The sequence below is a fragment of the Eptatretus burgeri genome, chromosome 9, assembly GCF_056783735.1.
Source record: "Eptatretus burgeri isolate ZD-2024b chromosome 9, Ebu_testis_v1, whole genome shotgun sequence".
NCBI classification, from domain to species: Eukaryota; Metazoa; Chordata; class Myxini; order Myxiniformes; family Myxinidae; genus Eptatretus; species Eptatretus burgeri.
In genome coordinates, this window is record NC_140969.1 from 53,445,772 (window position 1) to 53,469,365 (window position 23,594).

The following is a 23,594-nucleotide window of genomic DNA, read 5'->3' on the forward strand; positions in this document are numbered from 1 at the left end:
AAAATATGTCTCCCGACTTGCGACTTCTTTGCCCCCCCCCCACAACTATTTAGTCCCTGACAGCCAAACAGCTCTTTTGCTGTACGCCCCGCCGGGGAGGGTCTCCTCGCAATACAGCCTATTTCGGCCACGTACAGGTCGCCAGGGGTCTCCTTACCGCTGGTCGCCCAATCAAATCTCCCCTCTGATGGGTCCCCATTTCCAGACACAACCAGCTGCCAGGGCCAAATTACTTCGGGAAGCCACAGTCACCGCTCCTCCAGAGCTTGATCCATTTCTGCAGACCCACATATCTTCCCCACCCACACTATTCAACATCTCATTTCCTCCCCTGTTGCCATTCATTTCTCAAACATTGCAATGCAAAAATGGTGATCGTGCTCCTACACTGCCATGGCCTGCTTAGATGTTATAATTCACATTCATCCTCCAAACACAATTCATTTCTTTACACATAACAAACAACAATACCACAAGACTATTCTGGTTTCCAAGCCAATCCCTTTACTGACCATTGAGTCGCTCTTGCCCGCTCCCATCCTAATTACCCATGTCCCAATTTCAAGCAAAACTGAACACTTAGGATAGTAAGCATCACAGCACCTTTTCCCAAGTGCAAGTCGTTGCAGGTTGGTCGGGCCCAAGAGTGTCATCCACCCCTTCTAGTTTTCTTCGCACCCTTCCAATCCACCTTGGTGGATTCGTTGCTTTCAATCTCCCTGGATTCCATCCCCCCACCCCACCCCCCCCCCCCGTGTTTTTCTTCTTCTAATTTTGCTTATTATTCCAAAATCTTGTAGACAACCTGGTTGATGTTTGGGTGCACTTGTAGACTTCAAGCACACCTTTGATGAGATATCAAATAATAAGGTCAGTCACAAGAATTGCGTCAACAAACATTCTTGTGAGAGGCAGCAGGATCGATGTCTGCACCCTCCTCCAGGATCCAGAAGACCAAAATTTCTCTCATCCACTCCCAGAAGCCTGCTTCCTCTTCCAGGGTCTGGTAGACCTAGAGTTTTCTCATCCTGTCCCGATCGATGCCTGTATCCCCCTCAGGATCTGGTAAACCTAGAGTTCTCTCATCCATTCCTGGAAGCCTGCAATCTCCTCCAGGATCTGGTAGATCCAATGTTCTCTCCTCCACTCCTAATCGGCACATGTATCCTCCTCCAGGAAAAACTGTGGCCACAGCTATAATCCAGGCAGACATTTCCACAGCCCAGTGGACCCAGCCAAAACTCCATCTCCTGGGCACCTTTGGTCCCTTTGTCAAGAGAGCCCACAAGCTGTCATGAAAGTTCCTCCTCATGGTTGGGGTAGTCAATGCCGCTCCTCTGCAGAATGCCTGGCTCGCTTGCCCAGAATGGCCCAACACGAGGCTTCGAGGGACGTCTCACACGATGCAGCCCAACAGTCATTAACTAGTGTCTTGTTCCGTCATGCGGACAAATTCACAGCACAACACAAGAATTGTGTTGCTGTATTTCATCATGTCCAGACTTGGTGTCTGGACGTAGCCAGCCAGCGAGACCCCCTTACTCGATCGTGTCCTCATACAACTGTCCTCCTTGTTCTCCTGCTCCAAGCCTCACTTTCCTTCTACTGGCTCTCTGATGTCATGCCCATTAATCATTCACTCCGGGGGCGTGGTCTCACCAAACATCACTCCTGGAGGCAGGGCTTTCTGCCTGCTTGGACATGCAGCTCGGTTGTCACTTTTTTCAGGACATAATCCCTTTTTATCGCCGGTCTTGAAATGCAAAAAAACATCGGAAAATGTCACGGGAGTAATTACTGTATATACTGGGGGATATTGGCTTTAATTCCTATCCAAGTTAACACAGCACCACCCCCCCCCCCCATCTACGGTGGTGACAAGCCAATTCCTTCACTGTGGCCACAGCTATAATACAGGCAGACATTTCTGAGACCCAGTAGGGAGGTTCCACAAGTGGGAATAGGGAGGAACAATGGAGTGGAAGTGGGCACTCACCTCTCACTCTTGGAGTTTTCCGACTTGATTTAAATTGAGATGTCTCCTACACATCCATGGACCACACTACTCAATACAATCCTATTTCTCCTTTGAAATTCCTCCATCTACCCCAAAAACGTAACAATATGTTATATGTTTGCCAAGCTATAAAATAAACCCCACAGGAGGAGTTGGGGATATAAGCATGTTGGGGACTGAGAACCGAGCTGGGGGAAAGGAAAGGTGGTGGGTTTCGGAGGGAGAAAGCATCCAAACAGAAAGAAGTGGGGATGAAATGAAAATACATGAGATATGGGGGAGAGGGGAGTTTAAAATTGTCATTTTTGTTTCGTCTTAAATTTTTGTTTAATGATTACAAAGCTTTGTCCTTGTAACATCGAAGGACACTTTTTTCCTGGCTTATGATTTCCTCCACTTGTGCAGTCAGTACATTGCATTGAACTAAATCCTTTCATTTCCTCTCCCAATAGAGGTTGGATTGCCTCATGGCAGTGTCCTGAGCTCAATCTTGTTCCTCGTATGAGTAAATCATCTCTGATCCTCCCAGAACATTCTTTTCCTCTGCTGATGATTCCACATTATGCCTTGAAGTATCCTGCAGATAGAATGGCAGCAGCTGCTTCCCCTGCTCTGCTCTGGTTTAAACTCTTGTTATTCAATTGTGGCAAATCTCACATTCGCACAATATATCTCCAGAAGGATCATCTAAGGGATCCACATCCCTTTCTATAATCAACTATTTTAAAGAGGGTCAGTCTCTTGAACTTCTGGGCTGCACAATCAGCTAACCTTGTATCAAAGCTGACCTCCAAAGCCAACTGTCGGCTGGGAATCCCCTATCATGCCAAATAATCCCTTGGTTAGCCTTCATTTCTTACAGCCAATGCGGCTTTTGTTCTTAGCTGAATAGAGTATTGAGTTGGGAGGTTCTGTGGTCTATCCCCTATGGGCTGGTGCCCCAACTTTACACCTCTTACTCTTGGAGTCTATTGAATCCAAAGCTCTCAACATCATGTTCATGTTCCACAAAGAAGGTGACACACAAACCTTGCTGTTCTCTTGTTGCAAACAGTTTGGTGGCCACTCTGTTTTCTATCGCTTCTTCGCTGGTCGAGGTAGCACTCTGTACTTTCTCCTGTCCTCCCTCTTATTCTGCCCCAGCTCCTCCACAACTCTCTCTCTCTCTCTCTCTCTCTCTCTCTCTCTCTCTCTCTCTCTCTCTCTCTCTCTCTCTCTCTCTCTCTCTCTCTCTCTCTCTCTCTCTCTCTCTCTCTCTCTCTCTCTCTCTCTCTCTCTCTCTCTCTCTCTCTCTCTCTCTCTCTCTCTCTCTCTCTCTCTCTCTCTCTCTCTCTCTCTCTCTCTCTCTCTCTCTCTCTCTCTCTCTCTCTCTCTCTCTCTCTCTCTCTCTCTCTCTCTCTCTCTCTCTCTCTCTCTCTCTCTCTCTCTCTCTCTCTCTCTCTCTCTCTCTCTCTCTCTCTCTCTCTCTCTCTCTCTCTCTCTCTCTCTCTCTCTCTCTCTCTCTCTCTCTCTCTCCCAGGAACCTTCACCTGGATAAACTCCAAAAATCAAGCTGAGTGCCCACTTCCACCCCATTGTTCCTCCCTATTCCCACTTGTGGAACCTCCCTATTCGGTGTGTGCAATCCCACTCTCCCATATAAGGCTTCAATTTGTTGCTCTACCACCATCTCAGGTCATCCTCTATCTTTATTGAGTGATCTTTTCTTGCCCATGAATCCTTCCCCTCTACTTGCAGTTTGCTGTTTCCTACTTTCTTGTATCTCTCCCGATTTTTCTGCTTTGCTTTGGTTGTTGCCTCAATATGCACTCCTACTTCACCACCATCAGTTGGTGCATTACCTTCTAATCTGTCGACCTCACTCCACCATGAGCTGAGATTTTTGTCTCTAAACAATAAAGTTCCAAATAAATTCATCCTCTTCGGTCTACGGGAATTGTCATGAGCAACAAATTGTGACACAAATCGCATACACATCTTTATTTCTTCCCTCCATGGCCATATTTCAGCTTTGTCACTCTTTGTCGTTCATTATAGTTACTGCAGCACAAGTGACTAAGTCTTGATTTTTACTTTCTTTATAACCCTCATATCTAATCTCTCTGATTATAATATTGGAGCAAAGCATCGGCAGTTATATTGAGGTAAAGGCCAAATTTTTTGCAATATAATAAAAAATTTGTCTGGATATACTGTACGGTATTTGTGAAATCACAGCTTGCCTATTGTCCCCTTTAAAGGATGTTACTCCATGAAACATCACCCATAATTGCAGTTATATCGATTTGAAAGAACAAAGTCAATTTTTTTTTGTATACCTTGTCGAGGCTCGTTTGAGAGCTAACACACGCACAGTAAGGAAGGCAGAGTCAAGAGGGGTGGGAGTGGGAAGGACAAAACAGTGGGGAACAGAGACATTAGGAGATCTGTGGAAGGGAGAGGGATAGGGTGGGGAACACGGGGTATACAAGATGGACATTACATGGGGTATACAAGATGAACTCTTCCATTTGGAATGAAAAATTAATGTAAAAAGCAGTCTTTCAGCTTGTCGGTTTTGCTAAATTTATGAAGTTATGAGTTTTTAGGGATCTTGTGTTGATTTTATCTAACCTTGTGTTATATGGCATTCAACATGAATCGTCAAGGTGGTAATTTTTTTCCCGGTGTTCCAGTTTGGTGTCGGTAATTAGGGAATGCATATTGGCCCAGGATTTAATGACTGACTCTGCCCACTGGTTGCATCATTACCGAACGTGGCTGTTTCGCTGATGCAGTGCCCACGCAGATTAGGGTATGAATTTGGAATTTGGTCAGGGTACTTGCGCATTTGTCTGCTCTTTGTGAAAGTCACCGTGGGATGTTTAACATCCACCAACTAATGTTATCATACGGGACACCCAGTTTAATAGATTGGAATGCATAATCATATTGATGTAACACCCTTCGTATGAAGCACCAATGCGACAGATTATCATGATGTCAGGAATGTAACTCGGACCATAAACCTCGAAGGCAAGTGTGCTACTTGTGCACCATCCTGACGTATTTGTTCCGAGTAAACTGTCATTATTGAATTGTAAAAAAGTTCCGTTTATGCAAGGCATTTCATATGCATTGTCTAACTTGTGGAGATGTTTATAGCACGAGTATTGCATGAATGAATGTTTGTTTTTTTTACACAATTGAAAACTATACTCAGAGATATAGATGTGCATATACATTTACTATGAGGTGCCGATGTACTTTTACGTTGGAAAGCAATCACCAATTCATCACGGGACATGGGAATTTAATGTGACGTCCCAGCATCGTGAGATAGACAGACCCCACATAACTTTTAATGTCCTTTCCCTTGCTCGTGTACAGAAATGAATATTTATTGGAGATAATTTTGTGGCTTTGGAATTTCTTCTTTCTGTAGTCTAATCTAAGACTCTTTATTTCCCTCTAGATTTATTACTTTTGCTTCCCACATCAGATCCCTTTTGCCGTTGAACTTCACCCACAAAGCTGAGTCTTGCCTTCACTCAATCACCGAAGATGTTTGGTACACGACGGTAAGAATAGGCTGAATAACAATGTTCCATGAAATTGAATCACAATATTTTGTTTCGTATGGAAAATGGGTTTGATTTCCATTTGATTGTTACCCTGCGCATGCAAAGAGACAAGCAGGGTTAAACAATTGGTTCATGTCCGTCTGTCTGTCTGTATTTTCAGTTTATGATCGAGGAACAATGTATGGAAATCAAATGATATGTTATATTTTGAAAATGAATAGGAAGACGAGTCTTTCGTTTGACCATACCTTGTCTCTGAATTTATCCCGGCCGCACATGCGCAGAGTGGAGTGAGATTTTTACTGTCTCCCTGCCAGGCAGTTAAACAAAATTTAAAATCATTACAAACAGGAAACTTACTGTTTTAAGGATGTCATAATGGACACACACAACAGGCACGAATAACTAATGTAGCGTGTTGGAGAGGATGGTGTAATATACACTGTGGAAAACAGCAGTAAATTTCGGAATTAAATTATTTATACGACTTTTACAATCTTTATTTCATTTAAATTTAATTATATACTTCAACACTACAGTAGGCACATCATCTGTAATAATACTGTTGTGGGCCGGGGTTCGGTGACGATAAACGACCACGACGTGGAGCAGTGGAGTCGTCTCCCACCAGGTCAGGTATGGGAGCATGTGCCAGAGCAGCGCATCGCTGCGTCCACTTTCCGCCGGTACTCCAGGGGCCTCTGTCTGGCCATCCCCCAGGCAGATGCCAGGCCCATCCCCATCTCCTTGAGATGATGGTCAACCTGCTGCAACCACGAGGCACGTGGTCGGCCCACTGGCCTCCTCCACTCATGAGATTCCCTCGCTGAGAGAATCTGGTGAGCAGGATCAGCGTCAGGAAAACGAGCCACATGCCCATACAGCCGCAACTGACGCTCATGGACTATGCAGGTAACAAATCTCATCCGAGTCTCTCTCAGCAACCGCTCGTTGGACACAAAATCCGACCAGCGATTGCCAAGGATTCTCCGAAGAGACCTGGTACCAAAGGAATTAAATCTCTGTCTCAGATCCTTGGTCAGAGTCCAAGTCTCGCATCCATAGAGCAAGACTGGAAGTACCAAGGACCTGAAGACTCGGACTTTCATCCTCCCACACAAGTACCGGCAGCGCCACACCCCATGATCCAGTGAATCCATGAATCTCCAGGCCCAACCCAGACGTCTATTGACCTCTTGCTCACAGCCAGCAGAGATATGAATATCACTGCCAAGGTAAGTGAATCTCTCCACGACCTCAACATCCTCACCACAAACAGACACAGACAGGACAGCAGCATCCAAGATGTCACCGAAAGCCTGGATCTTAGTTTTGACCCAAGAAACCCGTAATCCCAGCGGCTCCGACTCCTCATTCAGCACCTCGAGGGCCCCCAAAAGGATATCTAAAGTCTCCGCAAAGATGACTGCATCATCTGCAAAATCAAGGTCCGAGATCTTGACTTTCCCAAACGATGCCCCGCAGCTTGATCTCTCCGACATCCTCCCTAAAATCCAGTCCATACAAGTGCTGAAAAGTGTGGGGGCCAGTACACACCCCTGACGAACTCCAGTAACAACTGGAAATAAGTCAGAGATGGTACCACCACACTTCACAGCACTCTCAGTACCAGAGTAGAGTTCAGACATCAGATCGATCAGTTTTGGTGGCACCCCACGAAGACCAAGAATCTTGCAGGGGACATCCCGATTCACTGAATCAAACGCTTTACAGAGATCAACGTAGGCTGCAAGCAGCCCCTGCCGAAACTCTCAACTCCGTTCGGTGAGGACACGAAGAGCAAGGATACGGTCAATCGTTGACCTCTTTGGTGTAAAGCCTGACTGCTCTGGACGCTGGTGCTCAAGCAGATGGTGGCGAACCCTATCAAGAATTATCCGAGCAAAGACCTTGCCCGGCACTGAGAGCAGCGTCACCCCTCGGTAGTTGTTGCAGTCTTGGCGATCACCCTTCCCTTTCCAGAGAGGAACAACAAGGCCCCTCTTCGAATCAGTTGGGAGGATGCCTGTGTTCCAGGCAGAGCACAAAACTGCATGCAACGACACGAGTGCAGCATTTCCACCAGCCTTGAGAAGTTCGGCATGGATGCCACAGATCCCTGGAGCATTGCCCCGTTTCAACTGGTTCACCGCAGCCCGTGTTTCCACAAGCGAAGGTGGGCCACAGTTGATTCGAGAGTCAGCAACAGGGATTCTAACACCCTTGACATCCAACTCGATAGCTGGGGGATCAGCCTGGTACAACCACTCAAAGTAACGGGCCCAGCGGGCCTTCACTTCAGACTCCTCTGTCAAGAACCTACCACTCTCTGCTCTAACTGCAGTGCTCCGAGGGATGGGCTTGGATGAACACAATGCGCGAATTCCCCTGTAAGCGGGACGAGAATCACCTGTCCACAGGTGATGCTCTACCCCCTCACAGATTCCTCGCACATAGGCCTCCTTGTCCACCCTCAGTGCACGTACAGTTTTACGCCTCAGCTCCCTGAACAGCTCAGCTCTGCCATTCAGCCTGGCCCTGTGACTCTGGTCAATGGTATCCAGTGTCCCTTGAGAGACAAAATTCTTCTTTGCTCTGCAGTGAGTTCCAAGACATCCACCGGCAACATCAAGGACTGTGGTCTTGAAGGCACTCCACAACTCTTCAGGACCCCTCAAAGCACCCAGACCCCCCAAGTGTCCACTCAGCCTGTTTGCAAACGCCTCAGCTACTCTCTCATCCCTGAGCTTGCCAACATCCAGCCTAGGCTGGGATGGTACCATTCTCCAGGATTTAAGGTGCAGCTTTAGAGTTGCTACAACAAGCCTGTGGTCAGTATTGAGGAACTGAGCACTCCAGTAGACCCTGCAGTTCTGGATCATTCTCCAACGACCGTCAATGAGGGCATGGTCAATCTCCTTTGCCACACCGCCAGCGTTGGAATACCAAGTCCAGCGATGAGCTTGCGGGCGCTGAAACCATGAACCAGCCACCCTAAGTCCATTACTTCTTGCAAAGTCAAGGAACTTAGTGCTATTCTGGTTCATAGTTCCTGACCCATGTGGACCAACACACACATCATAACCATCCTTATCAGTTCCAGTCGATGGATTGAAATCGCCCAAGACTAGAAGTGTATCTCGTCTGGGGCACTGATCAACCACAGACTCGAGTGTGGCATAGAATGCATCCTTCACGGTGAGATCACTCGCCTCAGTCGGAGCATAAACAGAGAGCAGGGAAATGACACCCAAGGAGTGACGAATCCTTAATCTCATAATACGCTCGTTGACCGGTGTTACCTCAATTATCATTGGGGTCAGCTTATTGGACACAGCTACAGCAACTCCTTGGGTATGGTAACAATCAGAGTGACCAGACCAATAGTAGGTGTAACCACCCACCATTATCTCGCCGCAATCCGGTCTCCGAACCTCAGAGAGAGCTGCAATCGCAATATCTAAACGCTTGAGCTCAGATGATAACAGAAACAGGTGATCATCCTCTCTTAGGGATAGGACATTCCAGGCACCCACCCGAAGGGACTGCTTTAGGTTAACCCAAGGAGACCGCTGTCTGGTGGACGACACCTCAGCACCACTCCGACACACTCTCCCGCAATCTGACCCAGGGATGTTACCCCGTGGTTTCCCTCCTATCATCAAATATTGGGGGTCCCGAAGGCTTTGCCCCAATCCCGTCATCTGGTGAGCTGCCCTGCGAAGGGAAGCTGCACAGGAGGTACTCCCACGGAGTGGGTTTTCAGATTTTTTTTGCGTTTTTGTGTTTTGCAGAATGAAGGGTTTTACGGTGACCGGAGTGCAAATCGATTATGGTTATGGTCTCCCACCGAACACCCGGAATTTCGGTCGTTACTCTCGGACAACTCCGAAAGCTCACGGTCACTTCGAGGACTGTGGGCGCCAATATTTTGAGGACGTGAGGTAGTTGTGGAATTACTTGTGTAATTCCAATTTACCTAAGTACTCACGCCGTCTAACTTCCGGGGAAACCACACCCTCGGCCGACTTTGTCCGAACCGAGTCGCTATCACCGACTCGGATCCGGCGTAACCGAGCGGAAGTTACCAAAGCCACGCCCGACCAAATGACAACTTACCGGCCCAAACGGCCTTACTATTTCTCAAGCCCGAACCATGCTAGGCCAATGAAAGAAAACACGAACAACGAACTGGAACATTTAACACGGGGGTTTATTTATAATGGGGCAGGGGAGCACACAAAGAGTAGAGTTATCCGAATAAAAGAAATACAATTTACATGGAACGAAAAGCACTTAACAGTTTCTACTTACAGGACATCGCCACACACACAAAAGAAATGGACCCCGTGGGTCTATTCTCGGTCCTCAGCCCAGGAGAGAAAGGCGAGCTGGGGACCAGGGCCTAGCCGGGTACCTCCCCGCCTCGTGCGGTTTCACCGGACCCGCACTTGTGGAGCTCAGAGTCGGTGGACGGGAACGGGGATCCCAGCTTGAGCGCTCCAACGCAAACCACCATGGTGGGACTCGAACCCACAACCCAGACCGCTCGAATCATGACCGCAGACCGCTCGAACCACGACCGCAGACCAAGCCAATCGCTACAATGACTGCTCACCACTCGACTTATTCCTTGGCGTTTTTGGCTTCTCATTGGCTGGGGTGCGCGTGCGATGCTCACCCTTGGCTCATTGGGCAGAGGAAACATTCCATGCCCTTTTTTGGAGCGGGCTCCGATCTGAGGCGATGCAAGGCTCGCCCACGTGTGTGCTCGGCACACATGCGCGTGAGGAAGGCCGATGGTGGCAGGAGCGAAGGAGGGATGTTGATGTTGTAATTGATGTGTAAAAACCTAACTAAAAATAACTCGTAGCGCACACACGAAATTCCCATTCGACAGAAGGAGGGATTCTAACTATAAACACATACTTATTGAAATAACTTAGCTTAGCGACTGCTGTCTGTTTGTGTGCAAATGGCGTCCAGATTCATAACAATACTACCAAGAAGCTCCAGGTTTGCAGTACTGTACTTCAATTTAAATAAAGGTTCAATGGGGGTGATGTACAAGGTTATAAGGGTAGGATTTGGAACTGCTTTTGGACTAATTAAAGAGCACTAAACTTTCGTGTTTAAAAAAAATAAATTCAAACAATAGTTAAAATCATTATTTCATTAAAATTGAAGTAACACTGCATGGGGTATCGTGTTCTATGAACTATCTAGTTTTATTGTGTTTTTGTGACCTTATTGTTTGTTGTGTTTGGTTAAATTATTGGATGTTTGACACCTGTTTATTTAATTATGATAGAAATCCAGCATGTCCAATGTGTACAATAAGTGAAAAGTAAAGGCAGAGTTTGAGAATAAGAATGGAGTTTGACTTGACAGATGGATGCCCAATGGATACATCATGTTGGTCTGTGTCAGTGGACAAGCTGAACAATGGATTTTATTAACTGAAACAAATAAGAGTAAGTTAATCAATGTGTAATGCGAGGGGTGGCTGAAGTTTTGACCATTAACCCATTATTGGAGCAAAAGAACTGTTCCTAAAATTAATCAAAAATGATTCGGCCTAAGTCTTGATAATGCAACACCTGGTAGTGTCTACTTGAATATTGTCATACTTTCCCTGCCCGTTATGTAAAGTTTTATCTCTCACAAGGACAAACTAATTCTGGAGCGTATTCGATACACAGAATAATTTCTTTGCCATTAAAAAGTAACATGTACTTGATATATTGATGATTGAAATAATGAGCCTTTGATCATTACCTCTACCACCGAAGGTGGATGGAGGTTATGTTTTCATCCCTGTCTGTCTGTCTGAACAGGATTTATAAAAAAAAGTTGTGGATGGATTCAGATGAAATTTGTTGAACAGGTTGGGTGTGTGACGATGAAAGGATTCGATTTTGGTGAAGATCCAGATCTGGATTCAGATACCAGAATTAGAATTCTTCACCATTGAGAGGGGAGATGGAGCTAAAAACGAGAAACTGCACTGTATAGCATGACATCTCAAAAAGTTGTGGGATTCAGATGAAACTTGGTGGACAGGTTGGGTTTATGACAAGGAAGAATTGGATTTTTGTGAAGATCCGTATCCGAGAATTTTTAAAGTGATTCTTCACCAATGAGCGATAGAACTATAAACGAATATATTGTGACGTCCACGGGACTTGAACAGTCCCGCCAACGTAGAATGAGCCGAAACGATGGAGGCGGTTTATTTATTTATAACCCAAACATGGCGGTTCTAATCGCTCTACCGCAAACGGGACGAGGAAGGTGGCACGAGTCGCTTTTCACTGAGTTGATGATGTTTATTTGTTTTTATTATTAACCAGAAATAACAAGACTCGGCAAGAAGAGGGATCCGGGGCGATTCGACGGGATGGTGTGGGATCGGGCGTGGGGAAAACACAGACAATTCCAATGAATATACAAATCTCAAACCCTCTAAGGCGCCAAGTACACACACACACACAAAACGTAGCTATTTCTGGTGGTCAGGCTGGACTGTGGTGTGGACGCAACTGTCCCTGGATTGGCGTCGGACGAGCTGGCCTTGCTCTCGTCAGGGGGGGGGGGGCAGGAGAAACCGTGGTGCTGTCGACCTCCTGGTCTTGGCCCAAGTCCGCTCACAGCCACCAGGGAACCAGTTCTGGCGCCAAGTTGCGAGCAGGAGAGGGAGGCAGGTCCGCCCGCCGTTCGACCCCGTACTCCGAGTCAGCAGAACCCCAGAGCCAACCAAGGTGAGGCACGAGGCTCAGCAAGGCTCCAAGACACGATGAAAAAAACAGGATCGAATCCGCGCAACAACAAGCACGCTTCCAGCACAACAACCTCCACACCAAAAAACACGATCTTTTTGTCCCGATCTTCTTCCTCTTCCTTTTCGACCCCGAACAGAACCTTTTTATCCTTCAATCCTCGTCAATTCCAATCGAGCCGTTTATTGGCCCACCGCCGTCACCTTCCGCCAATCGTGATCACGGGGCGGAGCCATCCGCAGCACTGTCCTGTGACGTCACGGCCAGCCTCCAGGGACTACTAAAGGGTTTACGCAGACACACTTACCCTATCCCGTGTCCCTATCTAATTACGTGACAATTATCATTTCCCCCTTGAAGAAATGAACATTTACTAGACAACTTATCACCACTGAATTGCTACTTATTACATCGAGATCCTGGTAAACTCGAACAGCATGGCATACCTAATTAAACATCCTAATTACCCTTTGAATGCATACCCCCCCTCAAACGTAACAATATATATATATATATATATATATATATATATATATATATATATATATATATATATATATATATATATATATATATATATATATATATATATATATATATATATATATATATATATATATATATATATATATATATATACATATATATATATGTCCGGGCGTAGTGGCGTGCGTCTGTAATCCGGCTACTCGGAGGCTTGGGTTGGAGGATCGCTTGAGGACGGGAGCTCTGCGCTGGGCCGCACTATGAGAGACAGCCCGGAATCATGGCAAAACCCAATCCTTATCCCTGTGTCATAAGAGGCGACCAGGGTTGCGTCAGGAAGGGCATCCGCGTAAAACCTATGCCAAATCAGAATGCTGATCATAACGGATGATCCGCTGTGGCGACCCCTAACGGGAGCAGCCGAAAGACGAAAAACAACATATATATATATATATATATATATATATATATATATATATATATATATATATATATATATATATATATATATATACACTGTATATATATTGTATATATACTGTATATATATATATATATATATATATATATATATATATATATATATGTATCCATATCTCAAGAGGTTATGGACGGATTTGGGCAAAACTTTGTGGACACATGGGGGTTGGACAAGGACTAATTGATTGAATTTTGGTGAAGATCCGAATCCGGATAGATTAATTTCTTAATTTTTAAAAGTGATTCTTCACCATTGAGAAATGAGGCCAAAATCGATACATGGAATGATATCTCAAAAAGATGTGGATGGATGATAAAACATGGTGAATGAGTTGGTTAGATGACAAGAATAATCCGATTCGATTTTGGTTTAGGTGAGTATCCAAATCCGGCCTTTCGGGATATAAAACGTTTACTGTTCAGCCTGGCGGAGGTATTGCATGTGCTCTACCGAGTTTCATTCTAGTTTCTTTCGCATTGCAACCCCGAGAAGCACACCCACCGGTACATCGTGCAGCTCGGAACTGCTATTGTATCTATTGCTTGCTTTTTTGATGTGAACTTTTCCAGTCTCGCGTGAAATTGCATTCTTATTTAAGCATTGCAGGAAGTTTGGTGATTCATTAGTAAGATCATATAAAAACAGTTATAATGCTTGTGCTTCACTGCTTGAGTTATAGTGTTAATATAGCCTTTGGGGTTCAGGCACAGAGACCAGAAGTCCGACAAGATGGTGCAAAAGTAGCACGCATAACTTCGAGCTTTCCAGCCGTGGTTTGATTCGGAGCACATTCATCACTGAAGATCATCGTTTCGCGTTTTGGGATTGTGTCAAATGTCTGAAGCACCCTTGCACATGCATCCCGTTTGTGGGTGAAATCATTGTCTGGTAACTCTTGAGCAAACATTGGGTGATTATGGGTGCAATTTTATGTCAAACTTTATGTGCTTTTGCATTGTCGAACGCGGTATTCCAAGCTCCGCGGATCGTTTACAGGTCGACTTTTTTCATGACCTAGCACTAGATTCTTCAAGCAATATCGCACTGTTGACCTGTACTTAATGGCCTTCTAGTTCTTGGCATATCTTATATGTTGCCTGTTGTTGAGAGTTTATGCTCCTAACGCAGAAGTGTCTTTTTATTGGGAGCTTCTTGGCGGAATCGTTGATGGAAGTCGATGCACACCTCTTCCATTGTTTTCCCTGTTTGTGGATGTTCGTGAACCCATACACTGACAACAATCCATTGTTCAATGTTGTAATTGCTTGTATCGCCCATTTACATTCACTCAATCTGAAAAAAAGGAACCTAATGAACACACTGCACACAAAAGCAATGTCAATTTTTACAAGGGGTGACAAGACATTGTGACCATCCTGTATTTTGATGACTACTTCTTCTTATCTTCGACTTCGTTCAACATAAGCAGCACAAGGCTGCAGGGTAGCATCATTGGCTGAGGGCATGGCTGTACCTCCTCATGCAATGTCCTCTCCTGGTTAGGGCAGGAATTTTGAATTTGGCCATGGTGCCAGTGATAGCTTGCCTCCTCTTCACAAAGGACACGTGGGAATTGATGACTGCTATTCTTATAATTCATGTAAAAGTACACTCCTGTCTTTGTCCTCAATATGATGCATGCTCAAGATGCTTCATGAGCTTTGGATCCGATAAACAGTTCTTTAAAAAAAAAAAAAAAAAAAAAAAAAAAATATATATATATATATATATATATATATATATATATATATATATATATATATATATATATATATATATATATATATATATATATATATATATATATTCACTGTTCCATCCACCCATCCATTGTGATCTTACTCGTCCACGTCCTGATTTTCACCGCATGCATTAAAGAGGAAAAAAGAAAGAAAAATATTTTGGGTTTGTTTACCAACAACCTAATGAAGGCAATTTCCTCAAAAAAATATTTTTTATCGATAAACATTGTTCTGTCTTTCACAAACAAAAGTCCAAATTATGTTTGAACGATTCTGGTAGCTACATCTTAACTGTGAGTGGATAATGCTGGGTTTTGTTTTGATCCCCGAACACACCTGTGGATTCAGGAGGCCGTACTCGCTATCCAATGAATGTCGATAAAAGTCTGGCTAATTGAGTCTCACTTCCAGTTCCAGATGTAAGTTAACATGAGGAAATTCATCATCGATTCCAAAGAGGTCCACTGATTTGATCATTTTGCTTTCACACAGAGGGTCCTGGCATATCTGAACATGCACAGACATTTTGGTGAAGCATGTCCCCTCATATGCCCCTGTCTTTATTCCCAAGAGCCACTTCACCTTTCCTGTGCTTCATTCCACCACCATTTCTGATCGTTTCATAAATATGGACACACACACACACACACACACACACACACACACACACACACACACACACACACACACACACACACACACACACACACACACACACACACACACACACACACACACGTTTTTAGATGTCTTGTGATTACATCCTGTCCAAAATCGTTCATCGAGTAATTACGTGGCTTGCTGAAGCAGCACTTGCAATGTATCAGGGTTCGCATTGCCAGATAATTATTGCTATTTAATTGTCCGATTTTGGCAACAAAATGCCACTTGTTTTTCGGGAGCCTGTGCTGTTGGCACTCTAAAATATTGGCGTGAGTGTGTCCAGGTGATGTCAAACAGGGAGACTGCTGTGTTTTACAGTAGTAATTCAACATACCCAAGTTTTTAACCAACACTTGTCTTTTTAGCACTCTATCTGATGCTCGTAATGTTGGGATCCCAGGTTCGAATCCCACGTACCACATAACCCTTGTCCGTGAACGTACTTGTCATTGATATTGTACTAAATGGTATTCGAGCAATACTTACCCCACGTAGTATTGGGAAGGACTTGGTGTGAGCCAGCTCTTCTGGCGGCAAATTTGGAATTGCATCTGTCTACACGTCTGAGGTCACTTGTGTGTAAATGTGTGCAAATTATACTTTGAAAAGTCTGCTACAGTGTAAATTCATAATCTTTTACAAAGTAGCTTTTATTCTCGTTCTCAAGTGTTTTCACAACTACCAAGGTGAATAAAGACGACAGAATAGAACGCTAAACCATAAATCGGGAGATCTTTAAAAACGCCATATTGTCTTCTTCTTCTTCATCTTCGCTTTTTTCACCAGCCGAGCACAACAAAGGCTGAAGCAATTACAATGATTCTAATTTTGAATGCGAGGAAGTGGCATTGTCTTTTGGCATGAGGCTTTGTTGAAATCATCATGCAAGTTGTGAAGGGGCGGGCGTCATCCAAGTAATGTCCGCAATGTCACATTGTCATGTGACATCTGATGGAGTTCCAATTTCCTCGGTTGAACGGTTTTGGATGTATGCACTCAACAAAGTGCAGGCCATGTACGTATGTACGGGCACGACCGAATGCTTAACCCCGCTTTTTATGTGGGGTAAATATCCCGAAGTCTCATGTCTTGGCCCTCTGTGTAAGAATACGTACATCAACATGACAGCTACACCGACTTCATCACTGACCTTTTATAAATAGTTTTAATACATACGAGGGTTGGAATGAAAGTAATGCCTCTTGTTTTTCAATTTTTAACCAAAGCATCGTGGGAAAGCTGCGAGAGATCACAATGAAAGGTTTTGTATCTCCCGCCAATTTTAAGATGAATGGCTCTGATCGGTCAAGTGGCAACATCACAGCATGCTTTCAAAATGGCTTCTTCACTAGATGTGTGTCGGGAGTGGAGAACACATTGAATTTCTTACTGCGGAAGAGGGTTCTCCAGTGCATATTCATAGCAGTTTAAAGAATGTGTACAGCGACTCAACCATTGATGTGAGCACCGTTGGACATCGGGCAAAGCTCTTCAAGAGCGGGGAATCCGATATTGACGCCAAGCTTCGAAGTGGTTAGCCTGCATCCATAATGACACCGGAAAACAATTCGGATTGATGTGCTCATTCAAGTGCATTGCAAATAATGGACCCAATGTGGAAAAATAACTTGATATTTGCCACATATTTATGCGCATAATCCGTGTAATTATCACCACACTTTTTGAAAAAAATGGGGGGGGGGATATTGTAATCGGCTCCGTCTGTCTGTCCATCACACTATATCCTCCCAAACGGTTGTGCAGAAATTCACTTGGTAGTTATGGTCACCACTTGGCACGAAGGGGAAAGAGCAGTATAATGTTTTGGCCCCGCCCCCTTGGGCAGGGTCAAAATGTCAAATTGCAAAAAAAAATGCAATTATGGGCACATTTAAACTTGTTTTTTTGGATGAAGCTTTGTACTGTCGGAGCCCCCGATTCACAGATTTCGCTAATTGGTGACCCTGCGTATTCGCGGGTCATAAAATGTGACCTGCTTCTACATTTGCGTGTTTTTTTTTTAATTGATTTATTACTATTATTATTATTATTATTATTATTATTATTATTTTAACATTTCAGGACTGGTACTCAATATCCACCTTGTAAAATTGGAAATCAGCCAACATCACAGCATTACATAAAATGTGCAACAACAGATCCCCTTAACTACAGCCCAATTAAATTATTGTACTTCCAATCATGCACAAGGTTATGGAATACATTATCGCAGTAATTGCCATAAAATAATTCCTTTTCCCCAACAGCCTCATCTCAGATCATCAATTCAGATTCAGACCTGGACACTCTACCTTGGACATGCTGATTCTACTCTCCTAAACAATGGTGGAGGGCCTCAATATCAGACTCTGGACATATCTCAAGCTTTTGATACAGTCTGGCATCCTACCTTGCTCTCCAAACTGTCTGCTTGTGGAATCCAAGGTCAACTCCACTCTTGGATGACTGACATCCTCCCCTCTAGTCGACGTGTGGCTCTCACCCCTTTCATCTCCTCTCCTTGTCAAGGCTGGAGGACTGCCAGGCAGTATTCTAGGCCCCATATTATTCCTAATCTTCAATGATCTCACTGACTTTCTTGACAATCCTCTTTATCTCTTTGATGACTCCACACTCTGCTGTGACATCTCTCATCCTTCTGAGAGACAGGCAGCAGCCTGTTCCCTCTACTCAGACCTTGACAAAATCACAAACTTGTCAAACACAATTTTGCTTTTGTATCCATATTGTCCACCCTTTGTGTTTTCCCTTACCCTTCATCATTACCTGCATCCCTTGTTTGTCCGTCTCAGTCTACTTTTTCCACCTGCCCTGCTGTTGGTGTTTCCCCTTTATCTTGTTGTTCCCTTTGTTATGTTGTGTCCTGATTTTGTTCTGTGTAATCACTCTTCCAAAAGTCTAGACCAGGGGTCGGGAACGTGTGGCTCGCGAGCCAGGTATGGCTCTTTTGATGATTGCATCTGGCTCGCAGATAAAATTGGAGTTTGAAACTTGGAAAGCCCAATATTTCTCGCAGAAGCTTTACCTATAGTTTGAATGGTGTCGTGTTTCATTCACGTGCAGGGCTGAACTTGGCAGAAGGAGAGAAGAAAAAACACCTCCGAATTGTCTGAAGCGGTTTTTGTTTCGTCCAGTCATGCGGCCGACGCGAGTAGTGATTTCGGTTCCTCCAATGACGTGCCGCCGCCGAGACGCGTCCTGGAATTCATCTCGACCAATCACGCGCCACCGCTGAGGCGACTCGTGATTTCGGTTCCTCCAATGACGTGCCGCCGCCGAGACGCGTCACGGAATTCATCTCGACCAATCACGCGCCACCGCTGAGGCGACAGCATCCCAGAGTCGGCCGGCCGCGCCGCACCTCTCTAGTATGTCAGCCCGTGCGCAGGCCAGCCAGACTCACTTGGGTCAACATCTCCCTCTCTCTCATTTGCTCAAAGCTAACCCTTCGACGAAGAAGATGGCGAAAAGAAAAAAAGATGAGGGGTATCCTACATTTCAGGACGAATGGGCCGAAGAATTCGCCTTTGTGGAGAGAGCAGGTTCTGTGGTGTGTCTAATTTGCAATGACAAAATTGCATCGATGAAACGGTCGAATATAAAGCGGCACTTCGACACGCGCCATGCTACCTTTGCATCAAAATACCCTGTGGGAGACAGCAGAAAGAAAGCGTGCCAAGAGCTACTGAGCAGGGTGCAAGCCAGCCAGCAGCAACTCCACGTATGGACCCGGCAAGGTGACTATAATTCCGCTCGCTTTGCTGGATCTTTCGCAATAGTGAGGAACGGAAAACCATTCACAGATGGCGAGTATGCAAAAACGTTCATGCTGGATGTCGCCAATGAACTTTTTGATGATCTTCCGAACAAAGACAAGATAATCAAACGGATACAAGACATGCCTCGGTCGGCAAGAACTGTTCATGATCGTACCATCATGATGGCAAACCAAGTGGAGGAAACGCAAGTGAAGGACATAAATACAGCGCCGTTCTTTTCCCTGGCTTTGGATGAGTCAGCAGACGTAAGCCATTTGTCGCAGTTCAGTGTGATTGCAAGATATGCTGCTGGTGATACACTGCGCGAAGAAAGTCTTGCTGTTCTGCCAATAAAAGGGTCCACAAGAGGTGAGTATTTATTCAAGTCTTTCATGGAGTTCGCTCAAGAAAAAAATATACGAATGGATAAACTTATCTCGGTGTGTACTGATGGTGCTCCGTGTATGGTGGGGAAAAACAAAGGATTTGTGGCGCTTCTCCGTGAACATGAAAATAGACCCATCCTAAGTTTCCATTGCATTCTACACCAGGAGGCACTTTGTGCTCAGATGTGTGATGGGCAGCTTGGCGAAGTGATGTCGCTGGTCATTCGTGTGATCAACTTTATTGTTGCCCGAGCCTTAAATGCTCGCCAGTTTAAAACACTGCTGGATGAAGTTGGAAATAACTATCACGGTCTGCTTTTGCACAGCAATGTGCGTTGGTTGTCAAGAGGGAAGGTGCTTAGCCGTTTTGCGACTTGCCTGAACGAAATCCGGACTTTCCTTGAAATGAAAGGGATTGAGCATCCTGAGCTAGCCGAAACTGAGTGGCTCCTCAAGTTTTACTATCTCGTGGATATGACTGAACATCTGAACGAGCTCAACGTGAAAATGCAAGGCATTGGAAATACAGTGTTATCCCTTCAACAAGCCGTGTTTGCTTTTGAAAACAAGCTGGAGCTCTTTATCATGGATCTTGAAACAGGTCGTTTACTACATTTTGAAAAACTGAGACAATTTAAAGATGCATGCACAGCAAGTGAGCCCACTCAAAACTTTGATCTCCACCAGTTAGCTGGCTTCACGTCCAGTCTCCTACAGTCATTCAAAGCACGCTTTGGAGAATTTCGTGAGCACACTCGTCTTTTTAAGTTCATCACCCATCCAAACGAGTGTTCACTGAACACAGCCGACCTGAGTTACATTCCTGGTGTCTCCGTCAGAGATTTTGAAGCAGAAGTGGCTGACCTGAAGGCCTCAGACATGTGGGTGAATAAGTTCAAGTCACTGAATGAAGATTTGGAAAGAATCGCACGACAGAAAGCAGAGTTGGCGAGCAAGCACATGTGGACAGAAATGAAAAAACTTCAACCCGAAGACGAGCTGATTATCAAAACTTGGAACGCGCTTCCTGTCACATACCTCACACTGCAGCGTGTGAGTATTGCTGTATTAACCTTGTTTGGATCTACGTATGCATGTGAGCAGTCATTCTCACATCTTAAAAACATCAAGTCCAACCTACGATCACGTCTAACGGATGAAAGCCTCAACGCTTGCATGAAGCTTAACCTCACCAAGTACCAACCAGACTACAAAGCCATCAGCAAATCCATGCAGCACCAGAAGTCCCATTAATGGTGAGTATTATAACAACATTATTTAAAAGAATAAATTCAGAGGCTTATTATACTCACATTTAGTTGAATTCAGTCTTAAAATATATTATATGGCTCTCACTGAAATAGATTTCCAAATATTTTGCTTTAATGGCTCTCTGAGTCAAAAACGTTCCCGACCCCTGGTCTAGACTATGTATAAAAAAAAATGATGATAATAATTATTTTTTTAAATGGCCCGACATTTGTGGACTCCTACATTCACAGCATTTTTCAGGAACGTATCCCCTGCGAATAGCAGGGTCCAACAGGATATGCAATCAATTTTGGTGTACACATGAAATATGTAACTTTTTATTTTCATTTACCCATGGTTCATGTTCCAGGGGGTGGGAACTTAGGGTGACGGGGGTCAAAATGGGAAAAATATTTTTTTCAACTCAAATTTGATATTGGATCATTCCTGGTGGAACCTATTGCCATCTTTCAACTTTGCTTTCGGTGGGAAGCGTGGGGATTTGCGATGGTGCACCATCGACATCGCTCTAGTTTACATTGTAATTAGAATTATATTTAGTGAGAAATTAAGAGGGTGTGTGTGTGTGTGTTTGTCTGTCTTCTCCTTAATTCCAAAACCATAAAACCTCGCAGCCTGAAACTTTGTGCATGCATGAATGCTAAGAAAACTCTTAAGGTTTTATGGTTTTTGAAAATAATGAACAACCTTATTTAATTATATCCTTTATCAGGCACATCCTCGGTCACCACTCTCTGGAGTATTTTGGTGTCTCCTGGGTAACATCGCTGAGGTCTGAAGCCGCCATGTTTTTTGACCTTCTCAACCTTGCCTTGACTTGGAACAGGCCGCAACGATTTCTTAACGATAAAGTTGTTTTCACTTTCCTCACTCATATTATTGAATGCCTGTTCATCATAGCTACGAATCACTGGGTATATTGCAATGCTTATAAATGCCCAGAGACGGCAGCATTCGTGGCTTTATTTCATTTCCGCACACGCGATCACCGTGAGTATCTCTTAAACTTTGGAGAATTACAAAATGTAAGCTCCAGAAACGAACTTGCAAGCAGTTCCGAATCCGAGAAATGTGTTAATTTGTCAAATTTGGACTTTTCTAACATTTTGGGAATCTCTGGGAGGTGTATGTTTAATATGACGGTTCGGTGATTGCTAATCGAGTGCCAAGGGAGCCGTTTCTTATCAACTGTTTTGTTGGAGTGCTTGCTTTAGTGCTTAAGCCACTCGGCAAGCGCTCTCCCAGCTGCTTGGTTGTTCGTTTTGGTAAAGGTACACGTGCTTTCAATCCAACACCAATTAGACGTACGTTTCCTCCTGTGTTGGGCCCTGCAGTGCAGTGCGATTGGTGCCTCGGGAGGTGTCTCATCCACTGAAAATGTGCAATTTTATTTTTTACAGGACATCGTTTTGTTTTACCTTTTTGTGCGATCTCCTCCTATAATCCACTGCTCACTTCGATTCGATACATATGTAAAAACAATACGGTCCACCCGACCAGGTGTTTACCATGATCTGGCTGTGAAGGCAAAGAGCAGAGATCGACATTTTGTGTTTTGTGCTTTGATATATTTTTCACTTGAATTTTGTTAATTTCCCACTTGAATTCCTTTTTCAAAGAACTCTGTTGAAGTACATCTTTGTGGTTGTCGTTTTTATGTACTGTATACATGTGTACATTTTCATGTGTGTATGTATATAAACAATATTACCATAATGGAACTGTGTGTGTGTGTGTTGTAGTTGTTAATTGGTATCGACATAATATGTGGTTTTCAGAATGGGGAATGGAGTCCTCTCCCCTCCCCCTTCCGAGCTCCCCTTCATTCTCTCTGCCTCCCCTCCCCCCCCCACCCCCTTTACTGTCCCCATCAGTGAAACAACGGGTTGTATTTGCTATTGGGGAATAAGTATGATGTTTTGATGACGTCATAGGTGCCTTCATTATGACGTCATAATTGCATCTATAGAACGCTACATCTGATCAGTATGAAAATTTTGAGGGTCATTTAGGGATATAATGGTCCATAGAAAAAAATTTGACTTTATCAGTCACGTTTAAAAAAAAAAAAAACTTTCAAAAATCTACTCTGAAGTGGCTGAACAGATCAAGGTGAAACTTTACACGTATGACCGCCTATCCATGAGGGAACAAAAGGTTCACACATATGATGTCATAGGTCACATGGTTTAGCAGCCATATTGGATTTACCCTAAAATCTATAAAATCATCTTCTCCAGAACAGCTGGACAGATCAAGAGGAATCTTCACACAGATCTCCCCCAAGCTATGGGTGTACAAGTTTATCAAGGAATAATTGAGAGGTTATATGATTTGACAGCCATTTTGGATTAAAGAAAAATATGAAGTAACGTTTTCTCTTGAACTGCTTAATCAATCGATGTGAAACTTCAAATTTATGATCG

The 23,594-nt window shown here is 44.3% G+C and overlaps 1 protein-coding gene across 4 annotated transcripts in view; it reads left to right on the plus strand.

Annotated features, from left to right (window-relative positions):
- Positions 1–23,594, plus strand: part of OXR1 (oxidation resistance 1) — a 325,783-nt gene that overhangs the window by 49,526 nt on the left and 252,663 nt on the right. For all 4 annotated transcript variants that reach the window (XM_085895180.1, XM_085895181.1, XM_085895178.1 and 1 more), the window contains exon 2: positions 5,472–5,577. In XM_085895180.1, coding sequence (XP_085751306.1) covers positions 5,561–5,577 — 17 coding nt within the window. In that variant the 5' untranslated portion in view covers positions 5,472–5,560. The remainder of the gene's footprint in view (positions 1–5,471; positions 5,578–23,594) is intronic.